This window comes from Agelaius tricolor, unplaced genomic scaffold, assembly GCF_023055355.1.
Source record: "Agelaius tricolor isolate 1412-34295 unplaced genomic scaffold, bAgeTri1.0.p SCAF_1, whole genome shotgun sequence".
Classification (NCBI taxonomy): Eukaryota; Metazoa; Chordata; class Aves; order Passeriformes; family Icteridae; genus Agelaius; species Agelaius tricolor.
In genome coordinates, this window is record NW_027269261.1 from 48,022,989 (window position 1) to 48,043,124 (window position 20,136).

At 42.7% G+C, this 20,136-nt stretch overlaps 1 protein-coding gene across 1 annotated transcript in view; it reads right to left on the reverse strand.

Annotated features, from left to right (window-relative positions):
• UST (uronyl 2-sulfotransferase) overlaps positions 1 to 17,977 on the reverse strand; it is a 154,471-nt gene extending 136,494 nt beyond the window's left edge. Inside the window, exon 1 of the mRNA XM_071432972.1 lies at positions 17,305 to 17,977. Coding sequence (XP_071289073.1) covers positions 17,305 to 17,572 — 268 coding nt within the window. The 5' untranslated portion in view covers positions 17,573 to 17,977. The remainder of the gene's footprint in view (positions 1 to 17,304) is intronic.
• Between the last annotated feature and the right edge of the window lie 2,159 nt (positions 17,978 to 20,136).

The window sequence follows — 20,136 nt, forward strand, 5'->3', positions numbered from 1 at the left end:
TATTTCTGTCAAATACATACAGAAGCTAATAAAACACCATTTCTAAATGTTTTCAGCTACAGTATGTTAGAAGCATACATTATCCTGATTCCTAGGCTCAAGTCCAACAAGATATTTAATTGTGCATAAAGCAAACTCATGTTTTTTTTTACCAAAGTCACTACTCATTTTTTCTCTTTAGCCACTTGCTATAGCTCCTTCCTTGAGAAGGACACGATGGAACCCAACAGGGAGATTTCACACAGCCACTAAAAGAAACCTATACAAAGGACACCATGATCAAGAAAAGTTTGCAGCAGCATATTCCACCTTCTAGCTTACTGTGTAGCAAGTGAGATTCATAATGTCTGAAGCTATACAGTTAGCAGCCAGGTAGTTTACCTTTCCTTTTGCAACACAAAAATTATATTCTTGCATGTTAATTAATCAGTTCCTAGAAAATCATTTTCCAGAGTCCTGGAAATAAATTCAAGTCTTGTAAGTGATTGATAAATGTGACATGCAATTTTGACATATCAATCTCTTTCACACTGAGACTGACACTAGGACCCAACCTCTGTTCCTAGAACTGGCACTAATCAGCAACATGTCTATCATGTTCCACACTTTAGACTTGAGTTGACTTTTCACTCCTACTCCTAACCAAGTTTTTAAAAGGACAGGACATGCCATGAGATCCCAGGCACACAGTCCCACTGCACAGTGGGGCAGAAAGGCACCTCAGCAGAGCCACCTGTCCACTCCAATCCCTGCTCAGAGTGGGGCCAGCCAGACCAGGGGGATCAGGAATTGCTTTGCATATCCTGGGGAAACCTGTGTTGGGATTCAATCACCCCTACATGAAAAGGGTTTTCTGATGTTTCAGTAGAACTTGTGTATTTCAATCTGTCACTACTGTCTCCTGTCCCATCACTCTGGGTATTAATGGGAACCATCTGGCCCTGGCAATGGGTCTTCCTTGCCTGGGGTTTCTGAAGGCAAATCTCACCAGTAAAAGCTGAAGTGGAGGTGGCTTTATGCACCTCAGCCTTTTCTGAGGCCCTGTTCAGCAGCAGCTCCTCATTCTCCTTGCCCTAGCTTTTGCTGCTGATATGGTTGTAGGAGCCCTTCTTGTTCCCTTTCACATCCTTTGCTAGATTCAGCTGCAGGTGGGCTTTGGCTGTCCTAAGCCCATCCTTGCACACTCAAACAATGTCTCTGCACTCCTCCCGGGGTGAACTCAATACAGAGCTTATCAGAAAGCCATTAGTGAGTTTCACTTGCAAACACTCATGAAAATATTTTAGCAGTTGGAAGCACAAAGCACATTCATTGCTGCTCAAGCTCCTAAATTCTAAGAGGAGGGCACCCAGAGAAATCAAAGTTACTTTCAACAGCACATCATACCAATTTCTTCATAGGTACATTGGTATCTACATTCAACCTGGCCATTTCCACCTTGAGAAGAACTCGTATGAAACCCATATCAATCTACTGGGTTATTTAACTCTTCTTATCCACAGAACTTATTAACTACTCCAGTCCTTGCTCAATAATAGCTATTACCACAGATGCAGGAGAAACATCAAAACTGTCTCATCTGAACCTCATGGATAAAGAAGATTCAGTGCAAGTGTTTTAATTCTTTATATCCATTCCTTATTCAATTTTACTTTACCAGGAGGACACAAATTCTCACAAACAAGGTAAGGAAGAAAGCTGAAGAGGTTTAAACAATTTATTACATTTGCTTCATCTTCATGTCATGCATGAAAAGTGGCATCCTTCCCGTGTTGATAAAACTATGTGTAACCAGGAATATTATTTTTATGTTCACACACAGGTGTTACTGATCTTGTTTTCTCCACAAAGAGACTATGTCTTATTTCTCCTACAGAAAAAGCCCCGTAGTAACATAGCATTTAGATTCTGAACTACCTCTACACTAAAACACATGCAGGAAAAATATTACTATTCATGAAACAAATCTAGCATGCCTTCCTCCTAAGAAAGAAAATACACCACTATAGACTGATCTCCAAATAAAACAAATAGAAGACAGAGTTACATAAATAAAATAATATTAAATAAAGAAATGCAAATTCTAAGAAATTTCAAGATATGCCAGTATAATAACCCTACTTTGGTCACACACTATTATTTCTAGTAGAAGAAAATAAATATCAGGCTCTACTGAACCATAATTCTTAGCAGGATCCTAACTTTTGTGTCACAGACTGAAGTTGGTAAGGCTAACATAAGAACCATCAATGCAAACTCTGACTTCCATGGCCAACTACAAACTTCCCCAATTCAAAACTATTTTTCTTTCCAGAATTAAGGCAGTAAAGCAAGTCTGTTTCCTCCTCAAAGAAATTGCAATGCATGCAAGAGAACACAAAAGAACATTCCATGAGTTTATACTTTCTTTAAACTGTTTTTGTGGTTCACTAATAAGTGCAGCTTCAGGAGTTTGAGCACATTAGTGCTCATTACCATCACTCTGTTTTAAGTGTCTATAAACACAGTGAAGGAAGGAAAGTGAAAGAATGCTTACTACTCTCCTCTTCCTTGTTCTTGCCTCCCACCTCCTTTCCCAGCTGAGCAGGAACATTTGCCAAACCACAGCTATGACTGGCACAGTATTACAAGGCTCTGTGCAATAGGACCAAATGCAACATACAGGTTTGCACTAAGGAATCCCACTGCTCACGTGGCATCAGGAACTAAAGGTTCCCCATTCTGCAATCCATGAACCATTCATTGGCCACTAAAGCAAACAAAAGAGATTCATTGAAAATAGGAGAGATGCCTTGCCTGACCCTGTGCAGTCGGAGATGAGGAGTGCAAACAGGCTAGAACAGAAGTGAAGAATGGGTGTTTGGAGAAAGAATAAAGCATACTTATGATGTTATTTATAGAGTATGAGTAAGGAAATATTCTTAACCAGGGCCATATTACACATTATATTTAGCTGAACAGCTAAACCTGTCATTTTTATCTCAGATTTAACTATATATTTAAATCGGTGTGCATTTCTTATTTTCTTTGATGTTGACCACATTTACAAAGGAATTGCCTGAGACCACCACATTTATTTCTCATAACCATTAGACCTCAAGCTTGGATGTGGATCCAGAGGAGCCTGTATGAAAATTTTCTGTTTCCAGGCTTAGCAAGCCAAAACAATCATGTTGCAAGAGCATCAGCCATTCAACTGATCTGCCTTCAGTTTCATAATTATTTTGTGCTTGTGGCATGGTAATGATGCTGTCAGAGTGCAAGAAGAGGTTCTCTGGTCATCCTTCTCATACAATGCAAGCATTACCTCTGAATAAAATAAAAATGTGGATGTAAAATTTCAGTTAAAATAATCAGAGAGCTTAACAGATGGATAAAATTTGTTTGAGCAAATCAACCCCCTTACATTCTGAGCTCCTTTGTATTAAAAATATTTTTGTCTTGAGACTAAGTAAGCTAAAGAAACATTTCTGAAGCTGACTATACAGCTTTCAAGCTGTGCTGTCTGTATAAAGCAGGAGTTTTAACATCTACTCATGCCACAAATACAACTTTTTCCACTTACAGTAGAGGCTTTGGTGAGCAAATTCTACAAAGGTGCTGAAGATAGCTGCAGAAAGGAGCAAGAAATACTTTTCAATAGGAATAGGTACCACTTATCACTTGTCTGCTCCCCCAGAACTATTCCTGTCTCTCACAAGTTCATTTTAAGCAGAATACATTAAAAAGTATGCTTTTCTAGCTTAAATCGGGAAAGTTTTGCCCAGCAACCTCTGCTTCTCTCACCCCACTTTTTCTTTTCCCAGCTATCACTCCCTCCCACATGATTCCCTTTCATTTTGAGAGTCTCAAGCCCAGCACACAGTTCTGCAGTAGCAGGCTTCCCTGCTGAGGGAAACAGGGGAAGAAAGACTCTAAAATGCTGCTCCTCAAAGACAGGAAAATATGAGTTTCTATGCCTGGGCTGGATGGAGGCTCTGCTGGGCAACAGCTGCACACAGTTGGGCAGACCTGTTTTCACACTTCCCTGAACTACCCTGTGCCTCAGAAGCCCCCTCAGAAAAACAACTTCATTACTTTTCAGAAACACTGTACAGATATAAAGCTCACAAACTGAACAAACTCAAACCACCCCAACCAGGAGAGCCAGGCAAGTAGAAGAGTTTCCATGTTGCTGAGTATCAGTGTTTTGTTGGACATGGTGCACAGGTTTCTGGGAAAATCCCTGCCCTTGCAAGAGTGCAAAGAATCATAACCCTGTTCCCAATGCTGCTATTAATCAGGCATATGACACCAAAGGCACATAACCTCTCTGTGCCCTTTTAATAAAATAAGTGTTAATAATTATCTTCTTCTTTGACATGCTAGATGAAAACTAAGGCATGAGGATAGACAAAACAGAGTTGTACTCTCCAGTCAGTAGCAATTGAGGGAAGAGGAAGCAAGAAGGACACTTAGTAGCTTCTTTTACAGATGATGGAAAAATTTCTTTGTTAGGACATTTGAGAAGAAAATTTCAGGCTTGCCTTTTTTTTTTTTTTTGTAAATAATAAATTTATCATTGATACAATAATTCCAAACAAACAAGCCTAACTATGCAGCAGGGTAGTACAAAGAAATTCAACATACAGGCACAGCTCTGATCTTGGGGACAGCTGAGTCCATGCCTCTCCTCCCATCCCCAAGTTTTGTAACCCTCATTAAAATCTTTCTGAATCTCAAGTCCCTCTTGCATGGAGAGTGAGCAGGACATCACTCCATCACTAAAGCCACAGCACGTTTAGAAAGAGGGAGAAAAGTGCATCAGCCCACTGGGAGCCCTACCAGATAAAAGCCATTGGATCCTCCACTGGTGCTCCACGCTCTGTCACTGGCATGACGTGCAGTATCCTTGGGCCAGCAGAGCAAAGAGGGGAGTGGCAGTGCCACAAGCACCTCAGTGAACTTACTGCACACAGCTAACTGAACACCTCAGCACAGCAATAATAAGATCCAGTTACTGCCAGCCTCAGCTGTATTTGAGCTGGGGTCAGAAGGTGAAAGATACTATATGCTATTTAAAAGCCTTTCAGCTTCTAAAATTCATAACCAAAGAGTTGCAGAGGAAAAAGAACTGAAGCTGTCAGCTGTTTCCATGTAGCATAGTGCAAAAAACAGACAACTGCTGAGCTATAAAGAATCACAGAGCTTTGCCAAAATTTGCTTCATTGATTAGATGAGAGAAGTATCAGATTCAAAACTAGACAGGGAAAATGCAACAGGCCTAATGAAGTAAGGCTGTTCATCAGAAGATTAAATAACCCATGCTGAATTTGACTGACTCCCCAGAAAAATATAATTGAAAATATCATTGATGATATAAAGTAATAGGTTTTGCTTATTAATAGTGAGGCAAGGTAGAGAGCTCGCAGTTAGACAATGAAGCATTTTCTATTTCAGCTTTCATTTAATCACACTTCTGAAAATTTCTACTTTGCAAAAACAATCCTCCCCCCCAAAAAAAGGCCCCAAACTAAACCAACCCCCACACACACAAAAACACCACAAAGCCTCAGATAAACAGGTGGTAAGGTTTAGGCTCCACTGTTTTGTTATTCATTCTAATTTTCTTATTGTGCTATCTCCCAACAGGCAACACAAAAGAAATCTGCACATTTGTATGGGGAGTTCTGCTAGGAAAAGAACAATCAGCTGCAGACATGAAAGGAACTGAGAAGTCAGCAATTTCACAGCCTTTGCCTTGCAATATCTGCCTCAACATTTCAGATTGTATCAAAGCTGTTGTCGCGCACCATTTCCATGGAACTGCAAGAGTTAGGGAGAAACAAACATGGCACCAAATCCACCCATCTAGCAGGGATAGACACCCCCACAGTGCTCTTCTTCCAGGGCCTTATGCAGTCATTATATTATGCATGCTAAGCACTGATCTTTCAGTGACCCACTGACATGAAGTGATGACCTTTCTATTTTAAAATCTTGCTATGTAACTTCCCAGCTCCTCTCTCCTGTCCCCATCCTTCTCCCCCTTCTCTTTCGAAGCCTGGTCATCAACAAGTGTTTCTCATAACAACTACCATGACAACTCAGATCCTTCCCCCCAAACTTCAAGTATTTCTTTGTGCTTAAGTTAGGGGTTCTGCCATCATAGACACATAAGAAGCCTGAGGGAGTCTTTGGAGATACCACTGTCTCTCCCTGCTGACTTCAGAGGGAACCTTTGAAACAAGGAGTAAAGGTCTTACAGACAAGCCATGTACAGTCTAAGTCTTGTGTAACTTTTTCTAATCAAGACACTTGTCTGTCCACTGCTCCCCCTATAGTTCTCTCCTATTTAACATACTCTTCTTGGCACTGTATTGCCCAATCTGAATGCAATTTCTACCTGTAATCTCACCAAATTTGTAGAGAGGAGGTGTACCAACATCACCTCTCCAAGATCTTGCTGTGTATTTCACCGCATCCCAGTAGCCTTTTTCCTTACCTTTTAAAAATGCAAAAGCATGGGCTGCTTATGGGACACTTCTTCTCAGACCCATTTTTTTCTGATTTTCAGTGCAGAGATTCAGGTGGCTCTCCTCTAGATGTAGGCCAGCAAAAGAGGCAAGAGTATTTGCTCTATGATGCAAGCCACTGAAGAAAGAAAACCTGGTTGAAGGAAATAGGACCACCAGCAATTCATGATTAGGAAATCACTATCTGCTAAACATGGTTTGGTGTTACAGAGGAACAGAGTAACAAAAGGACTGGGAAACTACCTGTAAATACAGGGACAGCAGAAGGAAAAAGAGGTTCTTAGAAGATAAGAGAACAAAAAATAAGACTGAACAAAAAGACAGCATTAAGTATGGTCAATATTGATGTAATCTCCTCTGAATTGCCATGAGATAAACAGAGGCATAAACATTTATCAATTACTGTCAACATCCACAAAATTACTGTCTTCTGAAATCCAACCCAAATTTGTGTATTGTAAGATAATTCTCAAACTCTTTCTGAAACAACATCATAAGGCTTCCCATGCCCCAACCCCTTCAGGACTCATGCCCATTTCAACACAAGACACTGCCATGAAGGAAAAGCATAAAACTTCATAATCTGGATAGAATAAAAAACAACCAAAACTCACAACATTCAGAGAAGTAATGCAAGCTCTAATCTGCACAAGAATTTCCAAATCTTGGGATATTTTACAAGGTAAAAAGACACGTAACTGGAATTTGTATTTCAAAAGCAAGCTTTGCAATCAGGGCTAAAACAACATGTGAAGATCTTTGAGAAAATCAAAGTATCCTCCAAATGAATCTGCCATTACATTCAAAGGCCAAGCAATGACAGAAGCCTCACAATAGTCTCCAGCAGTAACTAAGCAAAAGCTAAGAAACATTCACTTATTCTAACAACTTTGTTGTATGTATTTCAGAATCATCTATTAGTAAACTACAAGAAGAATTGTAAGGAGCAAGTCCTCTCCCAGAAATACTGAGGACATTTCACATCAGGAAAAAAAAAAGAAAAAGAAATAAAAAAGTGGAAATAATAAATCAAACCTCCTTGACTAGCAACTGTTAATCCAGGCACCAGGAGCTCATCTCCCAGAACTGTCACTTGCTAGCAGTTAGTAACCTTGTAAGAGTACAATGTTATGCTGGCATCCTCTCTCTGGGGCAGCTACATTAAACTGAACCAACCATCCACTTGATCAGCAGAAGTTTTTAAAATAAACACTCTCAGGGGTGCTGAAACATGCTATTTACTCATGGCAGAGACGTAGTGCTTCTTCACTCAACTAGCACAGGCACTATGATCTCCATCCCGGTCTCCTGATGACTTCTACTCTGAATCATTAAGTATGATAAGTAGCAAGCCTTGGCAAGCATCCAAATGTCTATTTCCAAAGCATTAGTACTCAGAAACCGTAACACAAACCTAATCACTGTGCTTCCATGCTTACAAACAAAGCCGAACATCCATTTTCAACACAACAGGGCCTGCTCCCCTCAGTGCAGCTCTAAAGAGCAAGAGAGTAAAATAAATTTCACTGAAATAATTGCTCTCCACTTCCTATCCACCCGTCCAGTCTCCAAACATCCTCTAACCCAGATTCTAAAACAAAGAAAAACAAATGCCTCATTATATAAACACAAGTTATGTTTGAAAATCTACTTGCCTGCTCACCAATAATGATGAGGAAACCTTTCTTGGTGGAAAAAAAAAAAAAATCATGCCATCACTTTCCACAGCTTTCACTTGAAAATTTAAAAAAAATAAAAAAAAAAAAAAAATAAAAAAAATAAAAAAAGAAAAAAAAAAAGAAAAAGCCCAAACTGTAAGCTAAAAGCTTGAGGAGCCACTGCTGTGCCAGTAAGACTTGGTCTTTCAGGCAAGCACGTCTGCTGCCCAGGGAAAGGCAGTGGCAGCCTATCCCATCTTGGTGCTCCCTTCTAAGTTAATGTCAACAGGCTACAGACAACTGACTTCCCAAAAAGGGCTGATTCTACTTGTATCACATCTGTAATAAACTGTAATGGCCTGGAAATGGCTCTCTCCCCTCACTGATGAGACAGGACAAGCAGACAAATAGCTGAGAGGACCATGAATCTTATAGCAAGATTTGAAGAGGAACTTAATTCTTGCCAATTTCAAAAGGATTCTTGTTTTTCCTTGCCCCCATGGTATGAATAAACAGCACCCAGACCATTGCAAGCCCTAGCTTCAAAACTTACTGGTCCAAGGAAAAAAACCAAATACAGCATAGAAGGGGGATAGGAGGACCTCCCCTTGCACCCCAGCTCTCAGAAGAGACAACCCAAATAGAAATATTCTCAGAAGTTATCTGCCTCACATAACAATGCAGTAGGTGATTTTTCTAAGTGTGTTTCATACACACCCACGTGAGCACACAGAGTGGCTACTGACCTCCTTGGCTGTACCTGTAACAGAGGAAACACAGGGCTTTCTTTCACATCACTGCAATTTAAAACAGAGCTCACAGGGGGTCAGCAGCAGGTGCAAAGTCACAACTTCAAAAAAAAAAACTTACAACAGCCTTGTTTGTCCAGTCCAAGATGAAAACAAACTCTTACATCTTACCTGAAACCTGTTTTTGCAGAGAGGGACAGCTATGAAAAGAAAATATCCAGGTGTTCTTGAATAGGTTACAGGAGCCAGAAGCTCAATGAGCAACTACTTGCACATGAAACTAAGAAAACCACCCTGAAAGAAGGGCTTCCTTATGTGCTCAAGAATTATGTCCAAAACATGTGGTGATTTTCACACAAAATACACTCGAGCAATTTCAGCAATCCCAGATTTTTCCTAGACACAAGGGACAGCAGACACACTTTCTATTAACATACAAATTTAAATGATGGGAGAGAAAGGACCAATTACCATCTGGAAACTGAGTGAAAAAAGGATACCTGCTCAACCATGTTACAGAATGCTCCTGCCAAAAATCATATCAAATCAAATTCCCTCTGTTATACCTTCATCATATGTTCTACAAACTTTGCTAAAAGGCCCCTGTGCTTAAATAACAAACAAAGAAATTCAACTTACTGTCACTGGTGATTCTGACATGTGCTACTGATTTCAAAACAGTTTTTATCAGGCATCAGTGCAGTAGAGCTAGCAGAGATGTTAATTAATCTCCAACCTCTTATTAGAAGTAAGGGGGAGAAAAATTAGAGAGCCTTTATTTTCCCCACAGAGCATGAAGTGTTGTAGCTTCTGTCGGAGTTATTTTGCTACAGAGTCTCTCATTCTAGCACCCTTGAATGTTTATCAGTCTTTGTAAAACCCCAAGCAAAAGCAACCTTCCTTCTCCCTAATTTGGTGTGAAAATATGAGAATCACTGCAACAACCACTTTTTTCCTTGTAACAGTCAATCCCTTTTGGCTGACTACTCTCCAACAGAGAACTTGCCATTCACTTAGGATGATCAAGGACTGCATTTTCACAAATCAAGTCTACGCAGCACCACAGGAAACAAGAAATAAATTATTTGGTAACTCCTGTGGACATGAAGTCTTCTAGATGACGACACATCTAAAAATTGAAGCCCTCTGATGAGACTCTCAAATATAATAACTCCTGAAGTAAAACTGAACAGAGACTGTGATAGCCAACAGTGGTGATGCCCTTGAAAGAAAAGCAGCTGGACCATTGCCTCAGTCTATAAAGGAGCTTCCTCCCAACACTATCTGCCTTATCTCTTTGACACAGCCAAAACCTGTACACAACAGAAGGGTTTATCAAAAGCATCTTTTTCCTCTCAGTATTTCTGTGGCTATGACCACCACACTATCTATCTCAGACTATCCTACTCTCTCACACATTCATCTTCAAAACGTCATTTGGATAGAAGGGGGTTAGAGAGAATTTCTACACAATTTGTTCAATGCCACATGAAGTCTGTCAGGGCAGAGACCTGAAGCCTCTCTCATCTCCTCAGGCCCAAGTGAAATATCCCATTTAACCAGCAGACTTGTTTTTACACAGGTGGATATACCACACTGCAATATAACCTGAAAGTAAACCAAATAAATAAATTTTTTGAAAAAGCTGTAGTAATATTCCCTCTCATCAGGGACTGAATTAATCCTTTAAATCCCTTGTCAAATTACGAAGTGGACAATAAGAAAAAGAAACATCTACACAGACACCCATATGCAATTCCTGATTCCCAGACTGGAGTCTGACTTTGAAAGCAGAAAATACATTCCTGAATAAATGCTATTCAATTTTCCAAATATATTTAGTATATTATCACAACACATTCACACAAGCATTTTTTGCTATGACTTCACTGTACAGAGTGTTTTAGCCAGCCAGCCAGCACAATGTAATCCAGAGGCCACTCAATCTTTTTTGAAAGGAAGAGGCTTGAGTTTTATGACCTTGGTTATAAAATTAGATGCATTCTGGTTCTCCACAGAGTATTTCCCGACATCACCTTGTGTTAGGCAAAGCTTTGTTAATCTTGCCATCAGACAAGCTGTGAGTGATGAGCAGTCTTTTAACAAAAGGTCCTTGGAGATGAGGCTCCTCTTTTGTCTTCCAAAGAAGTTCACTTATAACTTGAGACTTTAGTAACCTAAATGGAAGTCCAGACTTATTTTATCTAAAAGATAATATGTATGGCTTTCACAACAGCAAAACGAGGAAGTTCAAAGAGGACAGAAGAGCTAATTAAGAAAGATACAGCTACATACAGACTTGTGATTTAGGTTCAGACCATCTCTTTTCAAGGCTTTTAGGAAGCAGATTCCAAACTGACCTTTCAGTTCCCTACAATGTTAATGAACTTTGAAATGTAATTAATTCCATGTGTATTGCAACTAAATAATCCTGCGAGAAGTCAGACCAAAATGAAAATGCTTTAGAGTACAGAAGAGCTGTCTCCTTTGAGAACAATAGGAGGAAAAAAAAGTTAATAAGAACCTAACCCAGCCCTTTTTAAAAGCTTAGGCACCTCAGAAATGCATATTGTGTCACCACAGACCTGACTATCTTGCCTTCAGTGTGTTTCTCCTACTCACACACCGGAAGGGCCTTCAAAACTGTAAAGGATTCCTGATCCATGCACGTGTGCACATGCAAAACAAAACTGAACGAGACAATCCTTTCTGGCCATCCTTTCCTCTCATGCCAAAGGAAGCATGCTGTCTACCTGCAAAAATAAAGTATGGTAATGCTTCTACTTTTTAGAAAAGCTTGCCCTGAAGAATTCTGCGCTTTACATCATTCTATATATAAATGCACTATTACCAGAATAAAAATCCCAACCAATTCCCCTGAAAAAACCCTAAAAATCCTTCCGTTGTCCCTCCCTTCTACAGCTTATAAAAATTTGCACACAAAACACTGACACTTAGTTTAACTCTTTTCTTTAGATAGTCAGGTTTTCTTTTTTGTCCCTGTCTTAATAGGTTAACAGGAAAAAAATCAGATAGGTCAGGAAAAAAGAAAACAAAACCAAACCAAACAAACAAGAAAATCCAACCACAACACCCTACCAAAATACAGCCAATTCATACTAGCTTGATTTAAATAAAAAGTTTCCCTTGCTGCATAGTTTTTAATATTTTGAAGATTTTTGTAACAAACTCCCCAAATGCTCAGATTTCTTTCAGCTTCTTTTATGGTTATATTCCCCCAAATAAACACAACTGTTGCTCTAACAACTTTAAAGCTACCAAGCCCATCTTGGCCAAAATACCTGAGAACTTCCAATGTCATGAAGAGGGAGAGCAACACAGAAATTGTTTGAGGAACACAAGTGGACACTTAAGACTTTTGCCTTGTATAGGAAACCACAGGAGAGGCAACTTTCACATGCAATTAAACCAGTGTACTTGTACAGGCTCCTGGCAAGTTCAACAGGGAAAATGTTTTAATTGACACGAACAACAAGTTTGCACAGCAAATACTGAAGATACAAAGGCTTTATGTTTTTATTGGCCATTAGAGGGTTGCTACCAGCCCTTGGAAATTCTCATTTCTGTAATTTGAAGCGTGTATATCTCACAAAGTCAAAGCAGAGGAGAATAAAGCAATGTAAAACCACTGCAGTTGCAGGGGAGTGGAGTCCCTGCTGCATTCCCCAAAAGCCACTGGGCTGTCCAAGATTTACGATTTGTGTCTTACTCATCTAAGGGAAGACTCTTCTCACTTCCTTCCACTGCTGGAGATGGTTTTCAATTAGTGAGCCAGGGTTACCTTGGCAGAACCAACAAGAAAGACCTCATTTGTGCAAATCCCAATACTGCAGCTCATTACTGGAAAGCCTGGCAGTTTTTAAACCTTCCTGGTTTTTGGAGATCATTTTTGGTCCAGAGCTGGTATGCACCCCCACACAGCAAATTTAAGCCTACTGGCAACAGATACACTTTTAAGTATCTTCCACAGATTCTTCAGAAACAACTCACATATGCCTATGCCCTCCCCAATAATTTCATGCTGAAAAACAGGGTCCCTCCCGATGGGATGACTGCAGTGTGAAACTTGAGCCCTGTCACTGCAAGCCACATCCACAAGAGACAGCAGAAGCATCAGCTTTCCACAGACCTTCTGTACTCTGAATTACTGTGAGCTTGAAGTCAGAACAGGATAAATAACAAAACACAGCCTCATATCTACTACTCTACTCACATTTGCTCAGGATGACTCTGCTACAAAAGAAATGGCCATGTCAAGTGGAAATACTGAATACAGCTATTGCCTACCCTAAAAACTGCCATAATGTTTTTCCAAGATTCTCTCCAATCAGTATGGCAAGCAAAAGAAAAAGAGGCATATTTGGACAAGACACCAGAGAAGCCAGTCTGGGAGAGAAAAAAAAAATTACTAATAGTCTGAATATTCTGAAAACACATTCATCTTCCCCACCTCCAAAGGAAAGTTAATAGAACTAGCAAATGTTCACACTACATTCCTTTGAAAATAAATGTATACCTCCTCCACAGCATATGATGCAGGCCTAATAAAAAAATTAAAGTTTTTCAAACCATGTGTTTTCACACTTGATTTTCTTTTATGCACACACCTGCCTGATGCAGGTGTGATTTCTGTCCAGACCACTATTGAAGTTTGGTGTTGTTGCTCAGGAACTTCCTTTCAAGTTCTGAGGTAAAAAAAATCAAGCATTCCCCTCACAATAACATAACTAAACATCAGAAATGCACTGAAACTTGCAAATGCAAACAAAAACTCTGAAGCCAGACAAGATGACCCCTCCCACACTACGTAGGGCACAAACAGAAATCAATATTCCCTTTAGGCTACTCCTTGGTTTCAGTAGATTTAAATACAATGAGGGAAACTGCAAAATTCACATAACAAATATGGTTTACAAACTAACGGCTCTTTTTTTGGAGATGTGAACTTTAACACCATCATTTGTGGGTTGGAAGGACTACAAGGAAAGAGTTACTTGTACTGAATCTGTGGCTTCAGGGGGGAAAAAAGTTTGTTTTGTTTTTTTTCAATGTCATGAAACTTCCCTCTGCTGTATAAGACACACATTTACATGTACAGCTTTGGTAGGCAGCAGGATGGGATGCCCAATACCTATTCCACCAAGCAGTTCTGTTAGCTCCCTGGAAGCCAATAAGCCTTCTCGTTACAAAAAAATATTGTTCCTAATTTGAAAGCCTTCTGAGCTGGACACCTCAAGGAGTATGCACCACTCTAAAAAATTAAAACATAAAATGTTCAGTAATGTCACCCACGTGGATCAACTTTGACAACCCAAATGAAACTAGAGACCAAGGAAGTATACAGTAACTCCATAAAGCTGCATGCAAACAGACACCTCAGCACCCAAAGTACACCCCACCTGTCTGCAGAGGCAGCAGCACCATCTGCTTAGTGGGTGCCAGGACTCCAGCCAGCCACGAGGACTCTGCTGCCCTCTCAGCCACTAGCCTGGTGCAGGACGTTAGCCAAGCCTGCACCTCCTTAACATCCCAGGGCACTCAGGCACAGAAAGGAAATTCCTACACTAATTCATGTAACAAGTGCAGAAGTTCATTAGCAGAGATTAAAAGATCTGTCTGCTTTCTCCTGCGAGAATCCCCCACATCAAAAGAACCCCAAAACATTTTCAGTAAGACTACACTCCATCCCCAGGGGCTCATCACGTTCAGGCACACACAACAAAGGCTTTTCTGCACTTGCTGAGCTGAGCACCTCACAAAAATTATCCTGACCCATTCTCCAAGATGCAGTGGTTTCCAAGCCTTTCATCTGCAGGCCTCAGAAGATTTTCCAGCAGACATGCAACTACTGGCTAGAGTGGTTAGGGTAATAGATCCTAGGGGTTTTTCCCCCCATTCCTTAAAAGCAGTGAAAAGGCCACAAGCTGAGTAAGCCTGCATTTCTTGCAGTCTATTTTCACCCAACCTAAGCAATATTTAGCCTTGAAGAAGATGAGAATTTAAAAATTGACAAAAACTTTTGTCTGAAACCAGAGATTGTGTTTAATCCCACTAAAGTATCAATCAATTGCAAACAAAATCTTCTACCAGTGTGAGCTGTGCCTCTTTAGTCCAGAAAAGAGAAGAGTGAGAGGTGATCTCATTAATGCATATAAATATCTCAAAGGTGGGTGCCAAGAGGATGGTGCCAGACTTTTCCATGATGCCCAGCGAGAGGACAAGGAGCAATGGCCATAAACTAAACCACAAGAAGTGGCAGAGCACTGGAACAGGCTGCCCAGAGAGACTGTGGAGTCTCCTTGCCTGCAGACATTCAAAACCCACCTGGATATGTTCCTGTGTTCACCTGCTCTAGGTGACCCTGCCTTGGGATGGGAGGTAGACGAGATGATCTCCAGAGATGCCTTCCAAACCTAGCAATTCTGTGATACTATGGCAGAAAAATTGTCAGTTTCCTCTTCAGTGGAGGAATTTCTTCCTAATTGTAATATTAAAGGAAAAAAAGTCATTAAAACTCAAGCCAAAATTGTTTTTGTGTTCGTGAAATAATATCCAAAACATTTTTCTTCTCCTATTTTCACTGACTTTTTACAGCAGATTTACAGAATAACATTTTCTGGAAGTGACTTCTGTTCTTCTGGTCCTATTTCCCCAAGAAAACAGGAAAAATTGACTTGGGCTGCTCAGAGGCTGGTCCAGCTGAGTTCTGAATATTTACAAGAACATCCCAACCTGCCTGGGTAGCCTGTTCCAACACCTGACTTCTCTCACACTGAAATCTTTTTTTCCTGATATCTCATTGGAATTTCTCTTGTTGCAACTTGTGTTTGTTATCTCTTGTCCTGCTGCCTCTCCATACTCTCTCACTAGTTAACTGAAGACAAGGGATAGTTTTCCCATAAGGAAAAGCAACACACACACTAAGGGCTGTATTCTTAAAATATTCAGAAAGTATGGACACATAGAAAAGGATCTGCAGCTTATTTTTCTGAAATACATGAACAGTATTTTAGTTTGTAACCTAACATTGTCTCTTACAGCTTGTACCTCTGCAGCATGTACCACCAAAGCCTCACCTCCACACACAAGTAAAGCAGACCAGCCAATGTGGCAAAAACTCACACCACAAATTATTCTGTAGTAATCCTCCTGTATTGAGAAACACTCGGTTTTTGTTCCCTATTTCATATCACAGAATGGAACTATATGGTCTTTAAGGTCCCTTCCAATCTAAACCAATCTCGCCGCTATGAGCAGGACCCACTTTCCACTAGACCAGGCTGATCAAATCCCCATCCAGCCTGGCCTTGAACAATACCAAGGATGGAGCATCCACAGCTTCTCTGGGCAACCTGTTCTGGTGCCTCAGTACTCTCATAGTGAAGAATTTCTTCCTAACAGCTAAACGAAATCTGCCCTCTTTCAGTTCAAAGTCATTTGTCCTGCCACCACCTGAATTAGTCCTGCCAGCCTAAGGTACTTACTCAACCTCACGATAAACTCTTTTTCACACAACTCTGCTGAGCAGGGAAGAAACATCTAGCGATGTGGACGCTGGCTACAAAGAAAAACCACGTGAAAACTTGGGGTCAGCATGAGGGTGAGAACTGCAGGCCATAGCGTGGGGCTTACACCCGCTCCACCGGGGCACCTCCTTCGGGGTTCCGCAGGCAACCAGGTTGGCAAAGCACCCGGGTGAGTTCGAATGTTCGAGCGCTGCTGCACTGACCCTGCTAAGCACACCCTTCTCTCCAGTCTCCAACCTCCTGCACAAGGATGGATGCTCGGTTCACAAAGTGCATCTGGAGTTTTTGGTTTTGTTGGGGGTTTTTGTTTTTTGGGGTTTTTTTTGAACAGCATCATATGCTGTGGGCCATCGGCACACCGCTTGTCCTCTCCGGGGCACAGCGCTCGGCGGGGAGGCGCTGACAGCTCAGGGCGGCTGTGCCCGAGCTCCCCCGGTGCGCGACCCGCGGGCAGCGAGCGCTGCCCTGCGCTCCGCCCCGCCTCGGACCGACCTGGCGGCCGGAGGAGCCGGCACACCGCGCTCTGCCACGGCCACCGGGCACACAAAGAGCCGCCCGCGGGCGCACAGCGCTCCTGGGGCTGAGAAAGTCCCGAGGGGACTCCGCTTTGGCCAGCAGGAACTTGTGGCGGGGCGCGCCTCACGCTCGGTCCCGCTCCGGTGTCAGCGCTCACGGCGCCGCGTCCCGCCTGCCCAGCCCGCCCGGCAGCCCCGGCCTCTGGCCGCCCCAGCCCCGCGGCCGTGTCCCCGGTGCGGAGGGAGGGAGGCCCAGCCCAGCCGCCACGGGAGGTGAGGGAGAGCCGCAACAAGTCCCCGCCGCCGCCGGCCGCCCTTACCCAGACAGTGCCGCAGGGCCAGCAGAAAGTGCGGGGGGCCCCCGTTGAGCTGGTAGAAGAGGGAGCCCAAACAGAAGAGCAGCAGTGTGGCCATGCAGAAGATGTAGTCGCGCAGCGAGAGGAAGGGCAGCAGAGAGAGGGGCCGCCGCCTCATCAAGCCCCCGCCCTGGCCCGGGCCCCCTCCCGCCGCCGCCGCCGCCGCCACCGCCGCCACGGGGGGCCAGGGCGCCGGGCATTCCCCGCCGCCGTGCTGCTGCTTCTTCTTCATCCTCCCCTTCGCCGCCGCCGGCTCACGCAGCCCGCCGGGGGAAGCGCATCCTCCATCCGCCTGCCCGGCTCCGGCTGCCCGCGGCCGGGAAAGTTCCCGGGAGCTCAGGGGATCCGTCCCGTCCCCATCGCCGGCTGTCCCCGGCTCCGAGTCAGGCGAGAGTCCCCGGCGCTCCTACGGCGGCGGCTGCTGCTGCTGCTGCTACGGAACGCCGCTAAGGGGAGGGGAAGGAGGTGGTCACCATCCCGCTCCCTGGGGCTCCTCTCCTCCCTCTCCTCCTCCGCCGCCGCTCTCGCTCCCTCTCTCCGCTCGGCCTCTCGCCCCGGTGTCAAGTTACAGCCAGCACTCCGCCGCCGGCCGCCTGCAACTCGCGGCCGACTTATGCGCGCCGCCCGGCCCCGCCGCCCCCCGCCCGGCCCGGCCCCGGAGCCCGCCCACCCCGGCCCGCCCCGGCCTCCGGTCCCGCCATGCGCCCGCCGCCTCTGCGCCAGCGACCCCTGCGGGCGCCGCCGCCGCCCGGCCCCGCCGGCACAACGCACCTGCCCCGGGCCGCCGCGCCCGCACATCGCCGGTGCCGAGCACGGTCCAACGCGGCGAGAAGGTCCGCTGCCTTAACATGGTGTAACATCGTTTGTGGGGGACGAAAGGGACCATCGCTCTTCTCCTTGCAGCCTTGCTGGGGCGATTGAAGCAGAGCTGTTGCCTACTGGGGACAAGGCGTTAGACAAGTACAGAAATTACAAAATTAAGATTGCACACAGAACCTTAATTTGACCCCATTGTACATATGGCTTATGATACAGTCTCTAATTACTCGATCATGCTATTTTTCCTAGACAGCCACTGGTGGGTGAATGGCATTCAATCAGCGCTGAGCTGGGTAATAGCTTCATCCTCTTTATACAACATATGTCCCCAATATGTCCTGATGGCTTATTTGGAGCTTGTTCTTGGACATTGTCTGATGTAGAAATACATTTCATTCCCCATGCAGCTGTATTGCCAGCACAGCAGTGGAGGGAGGAAAGCTTGGGGTGGTAATGCTGGTTCACCATTTTGTTTTATTGACCTGGCTGGAATTGGGGATTTCCCAAGATCCTGCTCATGGCATCATATGAGACTCTTCATTTCTAAGAAACAGAAAAATTCTATTCGCTGTGGTTTGTAAGAAAAATTGGAAATCAGAAGCCAAGTGTAACTCACCATGTAAGAAATTAAAAAGCAATCACACTTTTCCTTTTAAGGCTTAGAAAAGAAGTATTCCAGTTTAGGGGACCTGACTTAATCTTTTCACACTTAGAGCTGGAAATTTTTCTCAGGAGACTGCATTCAGATGTTTTTGCCACTTGCCCTGAAAGGCTTGGGTAAATGCTGCCTATGCTACTGACTTTGATTTTTTTTGTTGGCAACCAGCAGCAAAGGGTAAAATACAGAAATTAATCTTCCTGGTGTGGATAAGAGGATGAAGACAGAGTCTAACAATAAAGAACCATTCTTGTTGCATTCCTTGATAAAAAATACTCTCATATTGCCTGAATAAACAGACCTGCTTAGTTTGGAGAGGAATCTCCTAGTTTTAGTTACACAGTTCTACAACATCAATGCACAGATGTTCCACAGTCTTATATAAAACCTGTAGCAAAGGCAAATTGAGGTATGACATATCATTTCTGAAAAAGAGAAAGTAACAGAAAAAAAAAAAATAAGCCCACTCTGGGCTAAGCCTTTAGGGCTCCAGTTCACTTGAAAACAAAAATAGCCAACACCTTTCACCAGATAAAGTCATAAATCTAATTGCATGGTTAAACTTCTTAATTCTCATGAACATTTCTTTGAAACACTTAGGAAGTACTGGGGGCCTACTTACCATACTCTGCTTCCATTAATGTTTTAATGTTTTATACTCCTTTGAATACTTCAGTATCTACCTTGTATGGATACCAGTATCATCTTGCTTGGATGACAATATTGCAGATTTGGTTAATAGTGCTAGTTGCTGTTGCAGATGACAAACAGATAAGCTCTTACACTGAATGTTTGAGAAAAATGGATGCTTTGATGAGAAGACAGACAACACCTGTAAGGTGAATCAATAAATCTTTATTTTTCTGATTGCAAAGAATGTCTTTGATCTCTAGGCAGAGATTTAAAAAAAAAGGATGGAAAAAGAGACCAATCAATGGAACAAAATTTAAGTGGGAAGGCTGTATTGTTGAGAGTTCTTGCCATATTTCTAAGCATCAACAGATAAAAAACCCCATTTCTTGGGAGGAAGAAGAAATAGAAATCTCCGTTGTTGAAACATATGGTTAAACATGTAAATTAGCTGTAAAATTATTTACTTTCATATATGTGAACTGTTCCACCTATTGTTACCTATTATTACAACAAGAGCTCGGGCAATGTGCAGGAAAAGAAATAAAATTTACATTGTGCCATATCTTGATACACTGAAACTGTTTTTCCTATTTTTATTTTTCCCCTATTATTCATCCACTTTAAAAAAAAAAGTGTGATTTTGTGTGCACAGTGTAAAGCAATTTTTTTATATATATATCTATATA